Source organism: Pongo pygmaeus, chromosome 3 (genome assembly GCF_028885625.2).
Source record: "Pongo pygmaeus isolate AG05252 chromosome 3, NHGRI_mPonPyg2-v2.0_pri, whole genome shotgun sequence".
Classification (NCBI taxonomy): Eukaryota; Metazoa; Chordata; class Mammalia; order Primates; family Hominidae; genus Pongo; species Pongo pygmaeus.
Genome location: NC_072376.2, coordinates 119,041,838 through 119,061,063, shown reverse-complemented (window position 1 = coordinate 119,061,063; position 19,226 = coordinate 119,041,838). Strand labels below are relative to the sequence as shown.

Below are 19,226 nucleotides of genomic sequence, written 5' to 3'. Positions count from 1 at the left end.
ATATTAGTGTATTTATTGTATTTTTTCTTTTCCTTAGTTTTGCTACCTTGATAACATTGCTATTAATTCAATATTTCCCCTTGATAATTTGGAAGTTCTATTCTAATTCACCCTCATTAAAGATTATTTTCTTGCCCCTGAATTCACAACCATGTACATACTTCTCTACTATTGCCTGATGACACAGTATGAACTATTTCCCTTATCAAGAATTTCCTACTATTAAAATAGGACTCTTACAATACTTCCATTTCTGCCCTAGTTCTCTTTCTCCTATCCTCCCCAGAAAAGTGGACTTTGGAATGCTTTTCCTTTCACCATATTACTAGATTGTGCTCAGATATTTAATTATTTAATTCAAGACTCCCCCTTGCAGGTTGTCCCTTTTGTTTCAAGAGTCCTTTCTTATAACTTACATTGCATATATCCTGGCAGTTTATCATTAGCTCTTTTAATTCAATATACAAATAGTAGAAGGTCCATATTTTACCACTGTTTTCCTTCCTCTTCATCTTTTCCCATCTTTCTGGTTAGTGTGTTTTCCCAATATACTCTGAATTCTAGTATAATATCCATGAGGCATTAAATTCTAGACATACTCTTCTGTGTACCATTATGCAATAGCAATCCCAGCTTTTCATAAGAATCAGCATAGTGGGTGTAGGGAAATATTTTGTTAGTTGGTAATGGGGATGTTGAATTATATGAATGTTAAGGCACTGAAGTGAATGTCTTGCTGCTGTTCTCCATTTGAGGCTGGTTTGTTCAGCTTTTTCTGGATGACAGTGCATGCATATTCATTGAATAAACTCATCTGTTCTGGAGATAATTACAACTTTCAGCTGTTGGGGGGCTCAAAAGACCATATTCCAAATACGAGACCTTGGCATGCTGAGTACTTTGAACTGAAGGAGATTGGAGGAGCTTCAGAGGCAAGGTCTTTCTGTCCTTCTCCTGCCCTCCTCTGTTCCACCTGTTTTTCCCCTTGAAGAAAGTCACAGAAACCAGAATTCCTCATCCTGAAAGCAAGCCATAAAACTTAGAAAGGTCACTCTCTCCCTTCTCCCTTGATGATCCTCATTCCAGAAGGGTCCTGCCCCATACCCAGGGGAAGGCATGCTACAGACACCAAGAAGAATCTGGATGGCCTTGCTGGGTTTCCCTGTCCAGTCTATTACAGTTTAGCACTTTCTCTTTTATCCAATTACATTGCTATATGGCTATCCATTCTTCAGCAATCCTAGGCACAAAATAGACAGCTGTCCCTGAGTCTTTTGGTCTTCATTTCTGAGGGCTCGTGTATCATGTAAAACTTTGATTAAATACACTTATGTTTTTCTCTTAACTTGTCTTTTGTTACAGGAGTGTCAGCTTTGACTCTTAAGATGGGTAAGGGAAGGTATCACATCTTTCTGCCCCAACACATCTAAAGAACCATGAGACTAGGATTACTTTAAGTAAAATAAACGATGTCCAGCAAGTTCATCTTTGGTACCCTGCCACCTTTCCTATGAGAGTCTATTATTTGCAATCTTTTCTCATGTCCCTCCAGATGCCTAATCTGTATGCTGTTCTCATCCAGACACCAAAAATCTCTACTAAAGTTTAATTTGAAAGTGCTTTGAATATTTTAGAGGATTGGAAGACAGTGTATCTGATGTTTTTGTGCAGCTAGTGTTAAAGTCTCATTAGTGCATACAATCTGGGGTCATTAGTGATTACCCCTGCAATCTATCAGCTCTGACTCTTGCCAGGCTTGTTCCTCTAGATACATCACCTCAAACAGCATTTTCAAAGACTTTCTTTTTTAAAGCTATGTTTATCTATACTTTTTATATTAAAAATTTTCTTAGATTTTCTATTCTACTGATTTTCAGATATACTGTACTTCTTTTACATAAAGCTAATGTTTTTATGTGGCATTGCTATTTCCCAGATTCTCACTCAAACTTTGTTTTCAAAACAAATCTCTCCAAAAGTATCTGAAAAGTTTTTTTGTTTTCAATGTATGTGCTGTTTGAAGACAAAAATGCTATCCTTTTATAGGAAAACTGAAAGTTTTAGAAAAAAGTTATTTCTACTGAAATCATTCCCTTTTGCTACACTTATTGAAAGTGACTTTTAGTTTGCATTTTTCATTAATCTTTTTCAAAGAGAAATACAGTTGTGGTGCTGATTTTGGATGACTTGCACTGTTCTTTCCAAATTCCCCAGGTGTGAAAATTTGAGGGGTTTTAAATGAACAAGTATCAGCCAAATATGCAATCTGAAAACCAAAGTGCACGTATATATTGGGTGCATTTCTCTGCTGGGATGCATGATATTCTAATGAGGCAATTTACAAAAACAAATGTAAAACTTTGTCAGAGCAGCCTTAATATGAAGGTTCATCACATGAATGCCATTGAGGAAATAAGACATTAACAATGGCTATTTGAACAATTCTGTAGGCATTATGTAGCAATGGGAAGGGCAAGAGTAGTTAACGCTTCATTAAAAAGGATTTTTCTTTCTTGCAATTATTGGGTCTCAGGCTTGTATCTGCTCCTGTTGCTAAGGCCAACAGCCTGCCAGATAGGAAATGATGTTGATGAAGACAAAAATCACACTTACACACATTTTTGTACTTAAACATCTAGAGAATTGGGAATAGTGTGTGTTAGGATAGGTGGAAGTTAGAAAGGAAGGAAAAAAAAACCCCGAATACATAAGGGTGAAAAAATACAATATACAATTAGTTCACACTCTGAAATTCCAGATGGCTCACTTTCACACCAACAATTATTTCATTGTTCTGGGTCCTTCCTCCAAATATTTTTATGGAGTTATACTCCTTTGAGTTATCTCTGCCAAGATTTACTCAAAGGAAAAACCATAACTACACAAAGTACAATGCACAATAATGTGAAGTGACTCTTTCTAATTCCAACAAGTTGGTACGTGAAGATGATTCAGTTTTGTACAGAGGCATATTAGCCATCAGCAACTATCCTTTTCATCATTATTGCAAATTTTGGGGTTATCATATAAGCAGTACCACAATGGAGTATACCTATGTTTCTGTTTTAAATTATCTATCTATATGGAACTTAGTGACATCTATCATATGTTGGCTTTTGGGATGGACTGTCATTACACATTCAGTGCCCTCAGTAACAGCGCACTATTCAAAGAATCATGGTATAAACCTCTTTAAAAAGGCAACTGCTACCAGCAGCAGCAGCTTGGTTTTGCCAAGTGAATTCTCCCTATATATTTGAATAGTAAAAAGAAAAAAATTGATAAATTCTCTTCATAACCACTCCAAAGAGTGTTTAATAATCTCACCTCTCCCTTTAGAATCTCTTAAGTATTCCACTAAAGGAGCTAATCATAAACTACTCAAATTTAGGTATTTTTATGTCACTATTTTTCTCTAGCATTTAAAGTAAAGCTAAACTTTTCATTCAAATAAGAGAAACCACATGACCATTTAACTAACATGTTAAGAAAGCATGATGTAATGGAGAACACAGGATCAGTAAGAACTGAAAAAAATTAAACCAGGTTTCAACTTTGTACAGGCATTTATTTAACTTTTTCTGTTGACTCTTTGGGGTAAAATGACTGATCTACCTCAAAAGGAGCTTTTAAGAGGTGGATAAAACACATGAAAAGACTAGTTAGAAGGCAATAACAATCTTAATAGTAATTCTGTAATAAAATCCATGACAGGAGGGGAGGAGCCAAGATGGCCTAATAGGAACAGCTCCGGTCTACAGCTTCCAGCGTGAGCCACGCAGAAGACGGGTGATTTCTGCATTTCCATCTGAGGTACCAGGTTCATCTCACTAGAGAGTGCCAGACAGTGGGCGTAGGTCAGTGGGTGCGCGCACCGTACACGAGCCAAAGAAGGGCGAGGCATTGCCTCACTCTGGAAGTGCAAGGGGTCAGGGAGTTCCCTTTCCTAGTCAAAGAAAGGGGTGACAGACCGCACCTGGAAAATCGGGTCACTCCCACCCGAATACTGCGCTTTCCCGACGGGCTTAAAAAACGGCACACCAGGAGACTGTATCCCGCACCTGGCTCAGAGGGTCCTACGCCCACAGAGTCTCGCTGATTGCTAGCACAGCAGTCTGAGACCAAACTGCAAGGCAGCAGCGAGGCTGGTGGAGGGGCACCCGCCATTGCCCAGGCTTGCTTAGGTAAACAAAGCAGCTGGGAAGCTCGAACTGGGTGGAGCCCATGACAGCTCAAGGAGGCCTGCCTGCCTCTGTAGGCTCCATCTCTGAGGGCAGGGTACAGACAAACAAAAAGACAGCAGTAATCTCTGCAGACTTAAATGTCCCTGTCTGACAGCTTTGAAGAGAGCAGTGGTTCTCCCAGCATGCAGCTGGAGATCTGAGAACGGGCAGACTGCCTCCTCAAGTGGGTCCCTGACCCCTGACCCCCGAGCAGCCTAACTGGGAGGCATCCCCCAGCAGGGGCAGACTGACACCTCACAAGGCCAGCCGGGTACTCCAACAGACCTGCAGCTGAGGGTCCTGTCTGTTAGAAGGAAAACTAACAAACAGAAAGGACATCCACAATAAAAACCCATCTGTACATCACCATCATCAAAGACCAAAAGTAGATGAAACCACAAAGATGGGGAAAAAACAGAGCAGAAAAATTGGAAACTCTAAAAAGCAGACCGCCTCTCCTCCTCCAAAGGAACGCAGTTCCTCACCAGCAATGGATCAAAGCTGGACGGAGAATGACTTTGACGAGCTGAGAGAAGAAGGCTTCAGACGATCAAATTACTCCGAGCTACGGGAGGATATTCAAACCAAAGGCAAAGAAGTTGAAAACTTTGAACAAAATTTAGAAGAATGTATAACTAGAATAACCAATACAGAGAAGTGCTTAAAGGAGCTGATGGAGCTGAAAACCAAGGCTCGGGAACTATGTGAAGAATGCAGAAGCCTGAGGAGCCGATGCGATCAAATGGAAGAAAGGGTATCAGCGATGGAAGATGAAATGAATGAAATGAAGCGAGAAGGGAAGTTTAGAGAAAAAAGAATAAAAAGAAATGAGCAAAGCCTTCAAGAAATATGGGACTATGTGAAAAGACCAAATCTACGTCTGATTGGCGTACCTGAAAGTGACGGGGAGAATGGAACCAAGATGGAAAACACTCTGCAGGATATTATCCAGGAGAACTTCCCCAATCCAGCAAGGCAGGCCAACATTCAGATTCAGGAAATACAGAGAACGCCACAAAGATACTCCTCGAGAAGAGCAACTCCAAGACACATAATTGTCAGATTCACCAAAGTTGAAATGAAGGAAAAAATGTTAAGGGCAGCCAGCCAGAAGAAAGGTCGGGTTACCCTCAAAGGGAAGCCCATCAGACTAACAGCGGATCTCTCGGCAGCAACTCTACAAGCCAGAAGAGAGTGGGGGCCAATATTCAACATTCTTAAAGAAAAGAATTTTCAACCCAGAATTTCATATCCTGCCAAACTAAGCTTCATAAGTGAAGGAGAAATAAAATCCTTTACAGACAAGCAAATGCTGAGAGACTTTGTCACCACCAGGCCTGCCCTAAAAGAGCTCCTGAAGGAAGCGCTAAACATGGAAAGGCACAACCGGTACCAGCCGCTGCAAAATCATGCCAAAATGTAAAGACCATCGAGACTAGGAAGAGACTGCATCAACTAACGAGCAAAATAACCAGCTAACATCATGACAGGATCAAATTCACACATAACAATATTAACTTTAAATGTAAATGGACTAAATGCTCCAATTAAAAGACACAGACTGGTAAATTGGATCAAGAGTCAAGACCCATCAGTGTGCTGTATTCAGGAAACCCATCTCACATGCAGAGACACACACAGGCTCAAAATAAAAGGATGGAGGAAGATCTACCAAGCAAATGGAAAACAAAAAAAGGCAGGGGTTGCAATCCTAGTCTCTGATAAAACAGACTTTAAATGAACAAAGATCAAAAGAGACAAAGAAGGCCATTACATAATGGGAAAGGGATTAATTCAACAAGAAGAGCTAACTATCTTAAATATATATGCACCCAATACAGGAGCACCTAGATTCATAAAGCAAGTCCTGAGTGACCTACAAAGAGACTTAGACTCCCACACATTAATAATGGGAGACTTTAACACCCCACTGTCAACATTAGACAGATCAACGAGACAGAAAGTCAACAAGGACACCCAGGAATTGAACTCAGCTCTGCACCAAGCAGACCTAATAGACATCTACAGAACTCTCCACCCCAAATCAACAGAATATACATTTTTTTTCAGCACCACACCACACCTATTCCAAAACTGACCATATAGTTGGAAGTAAAGCTCTCCTCAGTAAATGTAAAAGAACAGAAATTATAACAAACTATCTCTCAGATCACAGTGCAATCAAGCTAGAACTCAGGATTAAGAATCTCACTCACAACCGCTCAACTACATGGAAACTGAACAACCTGCTCCTGAATGACTACTGGGTACATAACGAAATGAAGGCAGAAATAAAGATGTTCTTTGAAACCAACGAGAACAAAGACACAACATACCAGAATCTCTGGGATGCATTCAAAGCAGTGTGTAGAGGGAAATTTATAGCACTAAATGCCCAAAAGAGAAAGCAGGAAAGATCTAAAATTGACACCCTAACATCACAATTAAAAGAACTAGAAAAGCAAGAGCAAACACATTCAAAAGCTAGCAGAAGGCAAGAAATAACTAAAATCAGAGCAGAACTGAACGAAATAGAGACACAAAAAACCCTTCAAAAAATTAATGAATCCAGGAGCTGGTTTTCTGAAAGGATCAAGAAAATTGATAGACCACTAGCAAGATTAATAAAGAAAAAAAGAGAGAAGAATCAAATAGATGCAATAAAAAATGATAAAGGGGATATCACCACCTACCCCACAGAAATACAAACTATCATCAGAGAATACTACAAACACCTCTACACAAATAACCTAGAAAATCTAGAAGAAATGGATAAATTCCTCAACACATACACTCTCCCAAGACTAAACCAGGAAGAAGTTGAATCTCTGAATAGACCAATAACAGGAGCTGAAATTGTGGCAATAATCAATAGCTTACCAACCAAAAAGAGTCCAGGACCAGACGGATTAACAGCCAAATTCTACCAGAGGTACAAGGAGGAACTGGTACCATTCCTTCTGAAACTATTACAATCAATAGAAAAAGAGGGAATCCTCCTTAACTCATTTTATGAGGCCAGCATCATCCTGATACCAAAGCCGGGAAGAGACACAACCAAAAAAGAGAATTTTAGACCAATATCCTTGATGAACATTGATGCAAAAATCCTCAATAAAATACTGGCAAACCGAATCCAGAAGCACATCAAAAAGCTTATCCACCATGATCAAGTGGGCTTCATCCCTGGGATGCAAGGCTGGTTCAATATACGCAAATGAATAAATGTAATCCAGCATATAAACAGAACCAAAGACAAAAACCACATGATTATCTCAATAGATACAGAAAAGGCCTTTGACAAAATTCAACAACCCTTCATGCTAAAAACTCTCAATAAATTAGGTATTGATGGGACGTATCTCAAAATAACAAGAGCTATCTATGACAAACCCACAGCCAATATCATACTGAATGGGCAAAAACTGGAAGCATTCCCTTTGAAAACTGGCACAAGACAGGGATGCCCTCTCTCACCACTCCTATTCAACATAGTGTTGGAAGTTCTGGCCAGGGCAATTAGGCAGGAGAAGGAAATAAAGGGTATTCAATTAGGAAAAGAGGAAGTCAAATTGTCCCTGTTTGCAGATGACATGATTGTATATCTAGAAAACCCCATTGTCTCAGCCCAAAATCTCCTTAAGCTGATAAGCAACTTCAGCAAAGTCTCAGGATATAAAATCAATGTACAAAAATCACAAGCATTCTTATACACCAACAACAGACAAACAGAGAGCCAAATCATGAGTGAACTCCCATTCACAATTGCTTCAAAGAGAATAAAATACCTAGGAATCCAACTTACAAGGGACTTGAAGGACCTCTTCAAGGAGAACTACAAACCACTGTTCAAGGAAATAAAAGAGGATACAAACAAATGGAAGAACATTCCATGCTCATGGGTAGGAAGAATCAAGATCGTGAATATGGCCATACTGCCCAAGGTAACTTACAGATTCAATGCCATCCCCATCAAGCTACCAATGACTTTCTTCACAGAATTGGAAAAAACTACTTCAAAGTTCATATGGAATCAAAAAAGAGCCTGCATTGCCAAGTCAATCCTAAGCCAAAAGAACAAAGCTGGAGGCATCACACTACCTGACTTCAAACTATACTACAAGGCTACAGTAACCAAAACAGCATGGTACTGGTACCAAAACAGAGATATAGATCAATGGAACAGAACAGAGCCCTCAGAAATAATGCCGCATATCTACAACTATCGGATCTTTGACACACCTGAGAAAAACAAGCAATGGGGAAAGGATTCTGTATTTAATAAATGGTGCTGGGAAAACTGGCTAGCCATATGTAGAAAGCTGAAACTGGATCCCTTCCTTACACCTTATACAAAAATCAATTCAAGATGGATTAAAGACTTAAACGTTAGACCTAAAACCATAAAAACCCTAGAAGAAAACCTAGGCATTACCATTCAGGACATAGGCATGGGCAAGGACTTCATGTCTAAAACACCAAAAGCAATGGCAACAAAAGCCAAAATTGACAAATGGGATCTAATTAAACTAAAGAGCTTCTGCACAGCAAAAGAAACTACCATCAGAGTGAACAGGCAACCCACAAATTGGGAGAAAATTTTTGCAACCTACTCATCTGACAAAGGGCTAATATCCAGAATCTACAATGAACTCCAACAAATTTACAAGAAAAAAACAAAGAACCTCATCAAAAAGTGGGCGAAGGACATGAACAGACACTTCTCAAAAGAAGACATTTATGCAGCCAAAAAACACATGAAAAAATGCTCACCATCACTGGCCATCAGAGAAATGCAAATCAAAACCACAATGAGATACCATCTCACACCAGTTAGAATGGCAATCATTAAAAAGTCAGGAAACAACAGGTGCTGGAGAGGATGTGGAGAAATAGGAACACTTTTACACTGTTGGTGGGACTGTAAACTAGTTCAACCATTGTGGAAGTCAGTGTGGCGATTCCTCAGGGATCTAGAACTAGAAATTCCATTCGACCCAGCCATCCCATTACTGGGTATATACCCAAAGGACTATAAATCATGCTGCTATAAAGACACATGCACACGTATGTTTATTGCGGCATTATTCACAATAGCAAAGACTTGGAACCAACCCAAATGTCCAACAATGATAGACTGGATTAAGAAAATGTGGCACATATACACCATGGAATACTATGCAGCCATCAAAAATGATGAGTTCATGTCCTTTGTAGGGACATGGATGAAATTGGAAATCATCGTCAGTAAACTATCGCAAGAACAAAAAACCAAACACCGCATATTCTCACTCATAGGTGGGAATTGAACAATGAGAACACATGGACACAGGAAGGGGAACATCACACTCTGGGTACTGTTGTGGGGTGGGGGGAGGGGGGAGGGATAGCATTGGGAGATATACCTAATGCTAGATGACCAGTTAGTGGGTGCAGCGCACCAGCATGGCACATGTATACATATGTAAACTGCACATTGCACACATGTACCCTAAAACCTAAAGTATAATAATAAAAAATAAATAAATAAATAAATAAAATCCATGACAGTAGACCTGTATTATTAATATATTACCCCTACATTTGTTAGAGAAGGCATGATTATTCCTTAACTAAAATTTTGGAGGGTAGAGCTTTCTCCACGAGACAGCAATTTGCAACATTATTGCCTGTTGAGTGTACTAATTTGCCCTTCCTAGTTCTTTTTATTTTGCATCTTGGTGATAAAGTTGTAATTTTCATACTGTTGGATAGCACTTAGAATCAGGACTTGTGTTACTATTTATGTAGGTGAAATACATGGCTAATGTTATATACTGCTGATACTTTTATATTTTAAAAGGACGTATCATTTCTCTGAAAAGTTGAGGAGGTATACTCAGGCCATTTTAATGCCCAGTTACAAGAAACAGTGAGGTGCTCCCCAACTAAGATTTTTTCTTTTTTTTTTTTTGAGACAGGGTCTCAACTCTGTAGCCTAGTTTGGAGTGCAGTGATGCAATCACAGCACACTGCAGCCTTGCTCTCCTGGGCTCAAAGTGATCCTCCCACCAAACACTGCCCCCTATCGTTGAAATCCTTAAAAACCAGAATACATCAGATGCTGAAGTGTTATGTGCAGTTTGCCAACAATGCTATTTCTTTGTTGATTCCGTAAGAGCTCTCCCATCCCAGCAATACAAATAAAACAGAATTAAGTTTTCTGTGAAAACAAGTACTGAATAGGGCTGAATGGATAACTTGGTCAATGCTTTCATACAACTTGAAAAATCACTGATTAACTCTCCACTTCTTTCTCTCTTTAGCACTCTTTAGCATGGATTTTTACATGGTAAAGACCTGGGGGAATTATGGAGGGAAGCATGGACATTTGGTATAATTTGGTAAGGCATAATATAGTATTTGAGAAAGACAAATGTGACATTTTTGCAATGTACTCTTTTGTAGTAAGTTGTCATAAATTTCAGCACAAATGAGCTACTGATGATGCTACATCATGGGCTTTAACAAAAGACCAATAGTTTTTATTATTTCTAGGTTCGATGTATGATTTAATCATCAATTTAGGTTTCACTAACAAAACATTAGATAATTTGGTATGGGGTACAGTATTTCAACATTTAGTTGGGAAAATTTCAACTACCTAGGTAGTTGAAATATTATTTAAATTATATTAAAGAAATTTAATATAATTGAGAAAAATTACAGCAAAAAACTCACAAAAGACTTTGTCACCAGAAGTATTTATTCCCAAAAGAATGACATATCTTGAGAACAAAGTAACTTTTGAAATTCATTTTGTGTTTAGGTACCAACAATTGTTAATGATGCTCCATTCATATTTTCAGAATATCACATTGATAATGGTACTATAATATATCCTGGCCTACCAGAGTTCCATGGATTTAAATAAATAAAATTTAATTCTGCCTTTTATAACATGCAGGGTTGTTTTATGGTTGTTGAGTTTTGTGTGAGTGTGTGTATTTGTGTGTGCCTCTCCTTCTTATTGAAGGATTCAGACAGCTATAATGCTAAAATGTTTTGTGTGTGTGTGCATGTGTGTATTTTTAAAACAATGTCTATACTTCTGCCTCTATTGATGCCATTCTTTAGTTGAACCTGTAAAGGTAAGGCCCAGATTCTGAAACCTGGTTAAAGTCACTAATATTCCTCTGTGAGGCCCCTTGTTAGCTACCAGCCCTCCCCTATCCACACTCCCTATCTTGCTGACATGTGTGTAAGCCCAAATCATCAGTAATCACCTCAAGGCTGATGACCTGTAGGCTTATAATTCCTCAATTAATTTTTATTGCTCTTACAATATTTGTAAGATGAGTGAGAATAGCTATTTGACACCTTAATATATATGTATGGTATATGTTAAGTTTTAGGCTGTAATTTCTTTTAATATACTGACAGTATGATCATATGTGAAAAAGCAAAATATCAGTCTGTAATAAGATATAAATTATCCTTTATTAGGTACCCAAATAATCTTTAAAAAGAAGCTAGAATTAAAAAAAAAAAAGGATAGCTGCTTTTATGATCAATTTATTAGAAACTACTGTGGCAACTGTTTACAATGTGTTCATTCTTTAGACCTAGTCAAAACTTATTACTAATTATTTTGCTAAATAGAAAAACTTCAAGCCAGTAGGAAATCTCAGTTTTTAAAAAAAATTGCTGTTATTGTATTATTAGTCGGGGTTACTCTGGCAGCAAAGCAAAAATGTTCAGATGCCACATCTCCTAGCTTTAATGTTTGGCTTTCAGAATGAGCAGTTGGTCATTATCAGTATTATTATAATATGACCAGTTAATAAGTCTGACAAACATTTTCCAACTTGTCATTTTTGAAAAGGAGAGGATATTTTTGATACAGATACACAATACACAAAAAATCCCAGAGCTTGAAATTTCATGTATCCTGTGCCTACAAATAAGAAACTAAATATTAATCTAGTTAGTTATCTATGTGTATAAAGAAAAAAAAGCTGCTAATCAATATTCCTGCTAAAAAATAAATTATTACGAAACATAGACAACTTCCTCTCTCCATTATAAATGATAAAAAACCGAGGTAAAAATCTAGTGTTTCCCCAATCAATGAAAACAGTATATACCAGGTAAATGACTAGTCAAGTCTAGAAGAGAATAATGCAAAAATGAGCCACTCATATTTGAGGTATAAGTGACAAATATATTTCTCTTTATTACTTTTAAGGTTTTCTCTAATGTCTTTTGGTAGTGGAAGCATTTTATTTGATTCCACTGTTGCTCATGGTTTGAGCCCTACATACTCCCTTCCCTTTCACCTCAAAGGGAACTCCTTTGTATGTAGCCACACACTCATCGTTAGTGTGAAGATCAGGCTGGATCTGCTCCCAAATCTTCTTCTTAGGATTCAGCTCCTTGTCGGGCTCTCCTGTGTAGGAGAAAAAAAGCACAAGAAAATTACACAGCTAATATACAAAAATATTAAAGAGACTATTCACGGAGATTTCCAGTGAATTGTTTTGGCAGCATTTTCTGATTTTTGGACCTAATCAAACTTTTAACATTTACTTTATTTTTATTATGTCAGCAGTTTATATTCTTGATTGGTAAAATAAAATAGTTATTGTTGTTTCTTTATGTATGTTAAAGATACTATATTTTACTCTTATATTTTATAAGTAATAAAGCTTAATGAATTGTATCCAAATTATCAAAATAATAAAATGTAAGGTACTCATTGATATGGTTTGAGTCTGTGTCCCCACCCAAATATTATGTTAAATTATAATCACCAATGTTGGAGGTGGGGCCTGGTGGAGGTGATTGGATTACAGGGGCAGATTCCTCCTTGGTGCTGGTTTCATGATAGTGAGTTATACTGAGATCTGGTTGTTTAAAAGTGTGTGGCACCTCCCCGCTCTCTCTCTTGGTCCTGCTCCTGCCATGTAAGATGCTCGCTCTTGCTCTGACTTGCTTTGACTGCCATGAGCAAAATTTCTGAGGCTCCCCAGAAGCAGATGCTGCCATGCTTCCTGTACAGCCCGCTGAACCATGAGCCAATTAAACCTCTTTTCCTTATAAATTACCTAGCCTCAGGTATTTCTTTACAGCAGTGCATGAATGGATTAATATACTCATTTGATCATTAAATATAAAGAAAAACTGTGAAGAAATGAAAATATATTTTGATATGTCATATTTTTACAATTGGCAGAAGCAGCTTATGCTTTAATATATTTCAAAATACAAAATGAGCAGCTAGATCACTGCTCTAGTGCTTAAAGATTTCTTATCAATACTGGAGAATGGCTTAAATTTGGGGTTTCTCTAGCTAATGATAATTACTTTGGATTTCATTTGTTACCCACTCTACTCGGTGAGATGTAAAGAAACAGAAAGGAGTAGTGAGACAGGGACTAGTATTTTCTAAGCACTAGGAACATATATTGTTGCCTAAAATTCACACAACTCTGACTCTAATTTTAAGTGTAAAGAAACTGAGGCTGAGAAAACACAAGTTGCTCAATGTCACACAATCAACAAAGCCCATGTTCTGCTAGTACAGCACTCTGCCCCCTGACAAACCATACTTTAGAAAGTAAACAACCTTCTTACATGTGGTTAATATCCACAACCCCTCTATTTATAGTAACTCACAGTATAAATTTTATAATAAAAGAAAAATTAGTAGTAGAGTATATCTGGTCTAGGCTTAAAGACAAGTAATATATCAAACAGCTCCTCTACTTAATGATAGAAAAGTAGAGAGTAAAGTTTAATATAAGTTCAATAGCTGAGAATGTTCAATATTTAGAATGAAGAATCAGTCAGTTCAAGAAACAATGAAGAAAAGTAACATATCTCTTAAGCTGTAGAACTTCAATGATTCAGTTATTTTCCTGGAGGTAATAAAAAAATATTGCTGAAGTATAATTAAGTAATGATAGAAATATAAACCTTCTAGATCTTTTTTTCACTGACTCCTAAGTTGAGATCTCTTGGAATTACTTAATTACTGGAAGTATTTATATTTTATATTAGGAATATAAAATATACAATACACTTATATTTTATAAATATACAATATACTTATATTTTATAAATATAAAATATACTTATATTTTATATTTATATCTTATATTCTGATGACATCTTATTATATAAAATAGTATTTATTTTCCAGTCATATACATATAAGAATAACAAAACTGTATAAATTAGTTGGTCACTGTAGTTTTGTTGTTTATTAGCTCTTCAGAACTATGAAACTGGCAAGAACATACAACATTGCCTTCTAACATGCAGGCTTTCAGAGATATCAGAGTAGTTAATTGAATGATACACCTACCACAGAACATGTAATGAAACTAAGACTGAAAGTGACTGGTATAAAAAATAAGGATTTCTCCTACTCCTTTAAGGACATTTGATTCGACAATAGAGAAACTAATAAGCAGAATGGAAAAAAAACCCATAAATAAAGTGCAATTATATTCCTCCTTAGATTCATAAGATTTTTATTTTTTGTTTGTAAATCATTCCTTAATCTATAATCATAATCTTATGCATATATTGTGTGGCAAAGTGGGCACTCCAGGATTCTGGAAGGCTAGAGGGAGAGATACTGTTCAGGGAGACCTGAGCACTGATTCAGATTTGCAGCCTTTGCAACCTTGGCCCAAAAGGATGTTGCCAAACTGATAATGAGTTAGTTAAGAAGCAGACTGACATACATGCTTCTCATAAAGAATACAGATTGTGTGGGTAAATTCTTGCTGCAAGCAGACATAAGCCCTAAGTATAAAAAGCTGTGATGCGGCATAAAATTAACCTTCTCAGATCTAGAAAGAAAGTGCCAATATAAACTAGATAATATCCATAATAACACACAACATGTATATAGTGCTTACTAGGTGCTGGTCATTGTACTGAGTGCTGTACATATATTAACTTTTTTAATCCTCTCAGTACATATGTAAGTAATATTCATTACTCTCATCTTACAGATGAGGATATTGAGGCACAAAAGTTACAGCAAAGAATTTAAAATACCAGGCAGTTGGCTAAATGTTTCAAAAGTTAAAGCTTACAAACCCAGTTAAGAAAAATAGCAACTAAAAACCCCTTCTTGTAGATGAAAAAGCTGAGGTTCAGAAAGATATGAATAAGATGAGTAAGCGAGCCATGCAGCTATCTTGGGAAAGAGCCAGTGGCTCAAGTGGAGTGAGCAAGGAAAAGTTGGAGTTCATGAGATTAACAAAATAATGGCAGATCACTGTAAGAACCTGGGCTTGTACTCTAGGTGAGATGAAAAGCTTCTGAATAGTTTTGAGCAGAGTAATATAATCTGCTAGATCACTCTGCCTGCTCTAATTGAAAATAAATGTAAGAACAGAGAGGGCAAAAGCAGGATGATCAGTTAGAAGACTTTTGTAAATATGCAGATAAGAGATGTTGGCTTTGGGATTAGGGTGCTAGTGGTGGAGTTAATAATAATTTTAGGTATGTTCAGAAGGTAGAGCCACTAGGATTTTCTGACGAGAAGATGTACGGATTGAGAAAAGCAGTTAAGCAACTAGGAGGATGGAAATCCTATCAAATAAGATGAAAAATACTATGGAAAAATGAAAGTCTAGGGGGAAGAATGGGATATGTGTCCTTCCCCCCTGGAACATGTACATCAAAGAGTTCATTTGGCAGCTATCTAGCTTATCTAAGTGACTGGGTAAAATTGCCAAAGGAATAAGCATGGAAAAAAAAAGAAGTCCAAATCCAAGGTCTGAGGCCCTATAACAGTAAGAACCCAAGAAGGTAAGGAAGAATCAGCAAAGGAAATGACAGGGGCAGCCAGTGAAGAAGGAGGACCACCAGGAGAGTGTGGTGCCAGAAGCCAAGTTAATTAATAATAAGACTGAGAACTAGACATATAGCTACAGGGAGTGACTGGTGATCTTACCCAGAGCAGTTCTGGCGAAACACAGTGGGGAGAGAAACCTGATCTAAAATGGGTTTTCAAGAGGAGGAATCAAGTATAGACAATTTGGATTTTTAATAAATGGACTTTTAAGTTAAACCTATCCTTCATAATTATCTATTAATTTCTACTATTAATAATATTGACTCGATATCAATAGAAATAAGCATGATCTTGGAAGTTAAAAGTCTGACTGTAAATTCCTACTTATTATTTGATCATAAATAGTGCATTCTCACAAAGATCTGGCATTGTCTTTGTTTCCTAGCTGTAGTACTGTTTTCAAGTTAGTTTTGCTTGACAGGAGTAGAGTGGTGAGCATATGCTCCATGAATCTAAGGCCATTAGGCATCTCTGAGAAATCATGCAGACTGAGATTTTCCCAAAATGTAATCTCTAAAAAAATGTTGTTAGAGCACAGACCACTATGATTTCTCATCTACCAAGGTTCAAGACATAGATTCATTCAAAGTCATGGGTATTTGTAAAAAAAAAAAAAAAATCCCCTGTGTGCTTTTTTTTAGACTAGTCTACTTTTGATTAGGAGAGTAGAAATGAGTTCCAAGGAAATTAATCCATGCTTTCATCCATATTTTCCGTCTTACTATTCCATGTTAAAACTCTTCATATTGTAATACTTCATTAAACACAGTTAACGGAGAATTTTAAAACATGCCTATATAATCACATCAGCCTTGTAATTCAATAAAATTCAGCTATTTGCAATCAGAAATGACAAAGGTGACATTAAAACCAATCCCACAGAAATACAAAAGAACCTCAGAGACTATTAAATCATCTCTTTGCACACAAATTAGAAAATTGATAAATTCTTAGAAACACACAACCTCCCAAGATTGTACTAGGAAGACAATAAAAACATGAACAGACCAATAACGAGTTCTCAAACTGAATCAGTAATAAAAACTTACCAATTAAAAGAAGTCCTGGTGTGGTGGCACATGCCTGTAGTCCTAGCTACTTGGGAGGCTGAGGTGGGAGGTTGGCTCAAGTCTAAAAGGCAGAGATTGCAGTGGGCCAAGATAACGCCACTGCACTCCAACCTGGGTACAGAACCAGACCCTGTCTCAAAAAAAAAAAAAAAAAAAGCCCTGGATCGGATAGATTCGCAGCTGAATTCTACCAGATGTACAAAGAACTGGTACCAATCCTACTGAGACTATTCCAAAAAACTGAGGAAGAGGAGCTCCTTCCTTATGTATCCTGTGAAGCTAGCATCAGCCTGACACCAAAAACTGTCAGAGACCACAAGGAAAAAAGAAAACTTCAGGCCAATATCTCTGATGAACACAAACACAAAACTCCTCAACAAAATACTGGCAAATCAAATACAGCAGCACATCAAAAAGCAATATATCACAATCAAGTACGCTTTATTTCTGGGATGCAAGGCTGGTTCAACATATGCAAATCAATAAATGTGGTTCACCATATAAATAGAATTAAGACCAAAAATCACATAATCATCTCAACAGATACAGAAAAAACTTTAAATAAAATCTACCTCCCTTCATGATAAAACCCTCAATAGACTAGGCATCAAAGGAACATACCTCAAAATAATAAGGGCTATCTATAGCTAATCCATAGCCAACATAATACCTAACGGGCAAAAGCTGGAACCATTTCCCTTGAAAACTGGAACAAAACAGGGATGCCCACTTTCATCACCCCTATTCAACATAGAACTGGAAGTCCTACACAGAGCAATCAGGCAAGAGAAAGAAAAGGCATCCAAATAGGAAAAGAAGAAGTCAAATTATCTGTCTTCACTGATTTATGATTCTGTACCTAAAAAACCCTAAAGACTCTGCCAAAAGGATCCCAGAGCTGATAAATGACTTTAATAAAGTTTCTGGATACAAAATCAATGCACAAAAATCAGCAGCATTTCTATACACTAAAGTTTAAGCTGAGAGTCAAATCAAGAACACAATCCCAATTACAATAGGCACACAAAAAATGAAATATCTAGGAATGCACCTAATGAAGGAGGTCAAAGATCTCTACAAGGAGAACTATAAAATACTGCTGAAAGAAATCACAGATGATACAAATACATGCAAAAACATTGTACACTCATGGATTGGAAAAATCAACATTGTTAAAATTGCCTTACTGCCCAAAGTAATCTACAGAGTTAATACTATTACTATCAAACTACATACAACATCATTTATAACAGAATTAGAAAAAATTTTTCTAAAATTTGCATGGAATGAGAAAAGAGTCCAAATAGCCAAAATAATTCTAAGCAAAAAGAACATAACTGGAGGCATCACACTACCCAACTTCAAACTACACTACAAGGCTACAGTAACCAAAACAGAAGGGTACTGGTACAAAAATAGACACACAGACGAATGGAACAAGATAAAGGACATAGAAATAAAGCTGCACACCTACAACCAACTGATTTTCAACAAGTCAACAAAACAAGCAATGGGAAAAAAACTCTCTATTCAATAAATGGTGCTGGAATAACTGGCTAGCCATATGCAGAAGAATGAAATAGGACCCTTACATTTCACCATATACAAAAGTTAACTCAAGATGGATTAAAGAATTAAATGTAAGACCTAAAACTGTAAAAATCCTAGAAGAAAATCTAAGAAATATCCTCCTCAATATCACCCTTGGCAAAAATTCTAGGAAATACCCTTTTCAATATCACCCTTGGCAAAGAATTTATGACAAAGTCTCCAGAAGCAATTGCAACAAAAATAAAAGTTGACAAGTGGGAGCTGATTAAACTAAAGAGCTTCTGCACTGCAAAATAAACTATCAGCAGAGTGAAGGACAGCCTAAGGAATGGGAAAAAATATTCACAAACTATGCATCCAACAAAACTCTAATATCTAGAATCCATAAGGAACTTAATTCAACGAGCAAAAAACAAATAACTCTATTAAAACATGGACAAAGAACATGAACAGACACTTCTCAACAGAAGACATATATGTCGCCAACAAATATCAAAAATGCTCAACATCACAGAAGTGCAAATC

General features: G+C 37.0%; 1 protein-coding gene across 3 annotated transcripts in view; it reads right to left on the bottom strand.

The window, feature by feature from the left end:
- Window positions 1-10,950: 10,950 nt before the first annotated feature.
- AIMP1 (aminoacyl tRNA synthetase complex interacting multifunctional protein 1) overlaps window positions 10,951-19,226 on the bottom strand; it is a 31,677-nt gene continuing 23,401 nt past the window's right edge. For all 3 annotated transcript variants that reach the window (XM_063663961.1, XM_054484095.2, XM_054484094.2), the window contains exon 7: window positions 10,951-12,651. In XM_063663961.1, coding sequence (XP_063520031.1) covers window positions 12,485-12,651 — 167 coding nt within the window. In that variant the 3' untranslated portion in view covers window positions 10,951-12,484. The remainder of the gene's footprint in view (window positions 12,652-19,226) is intronic.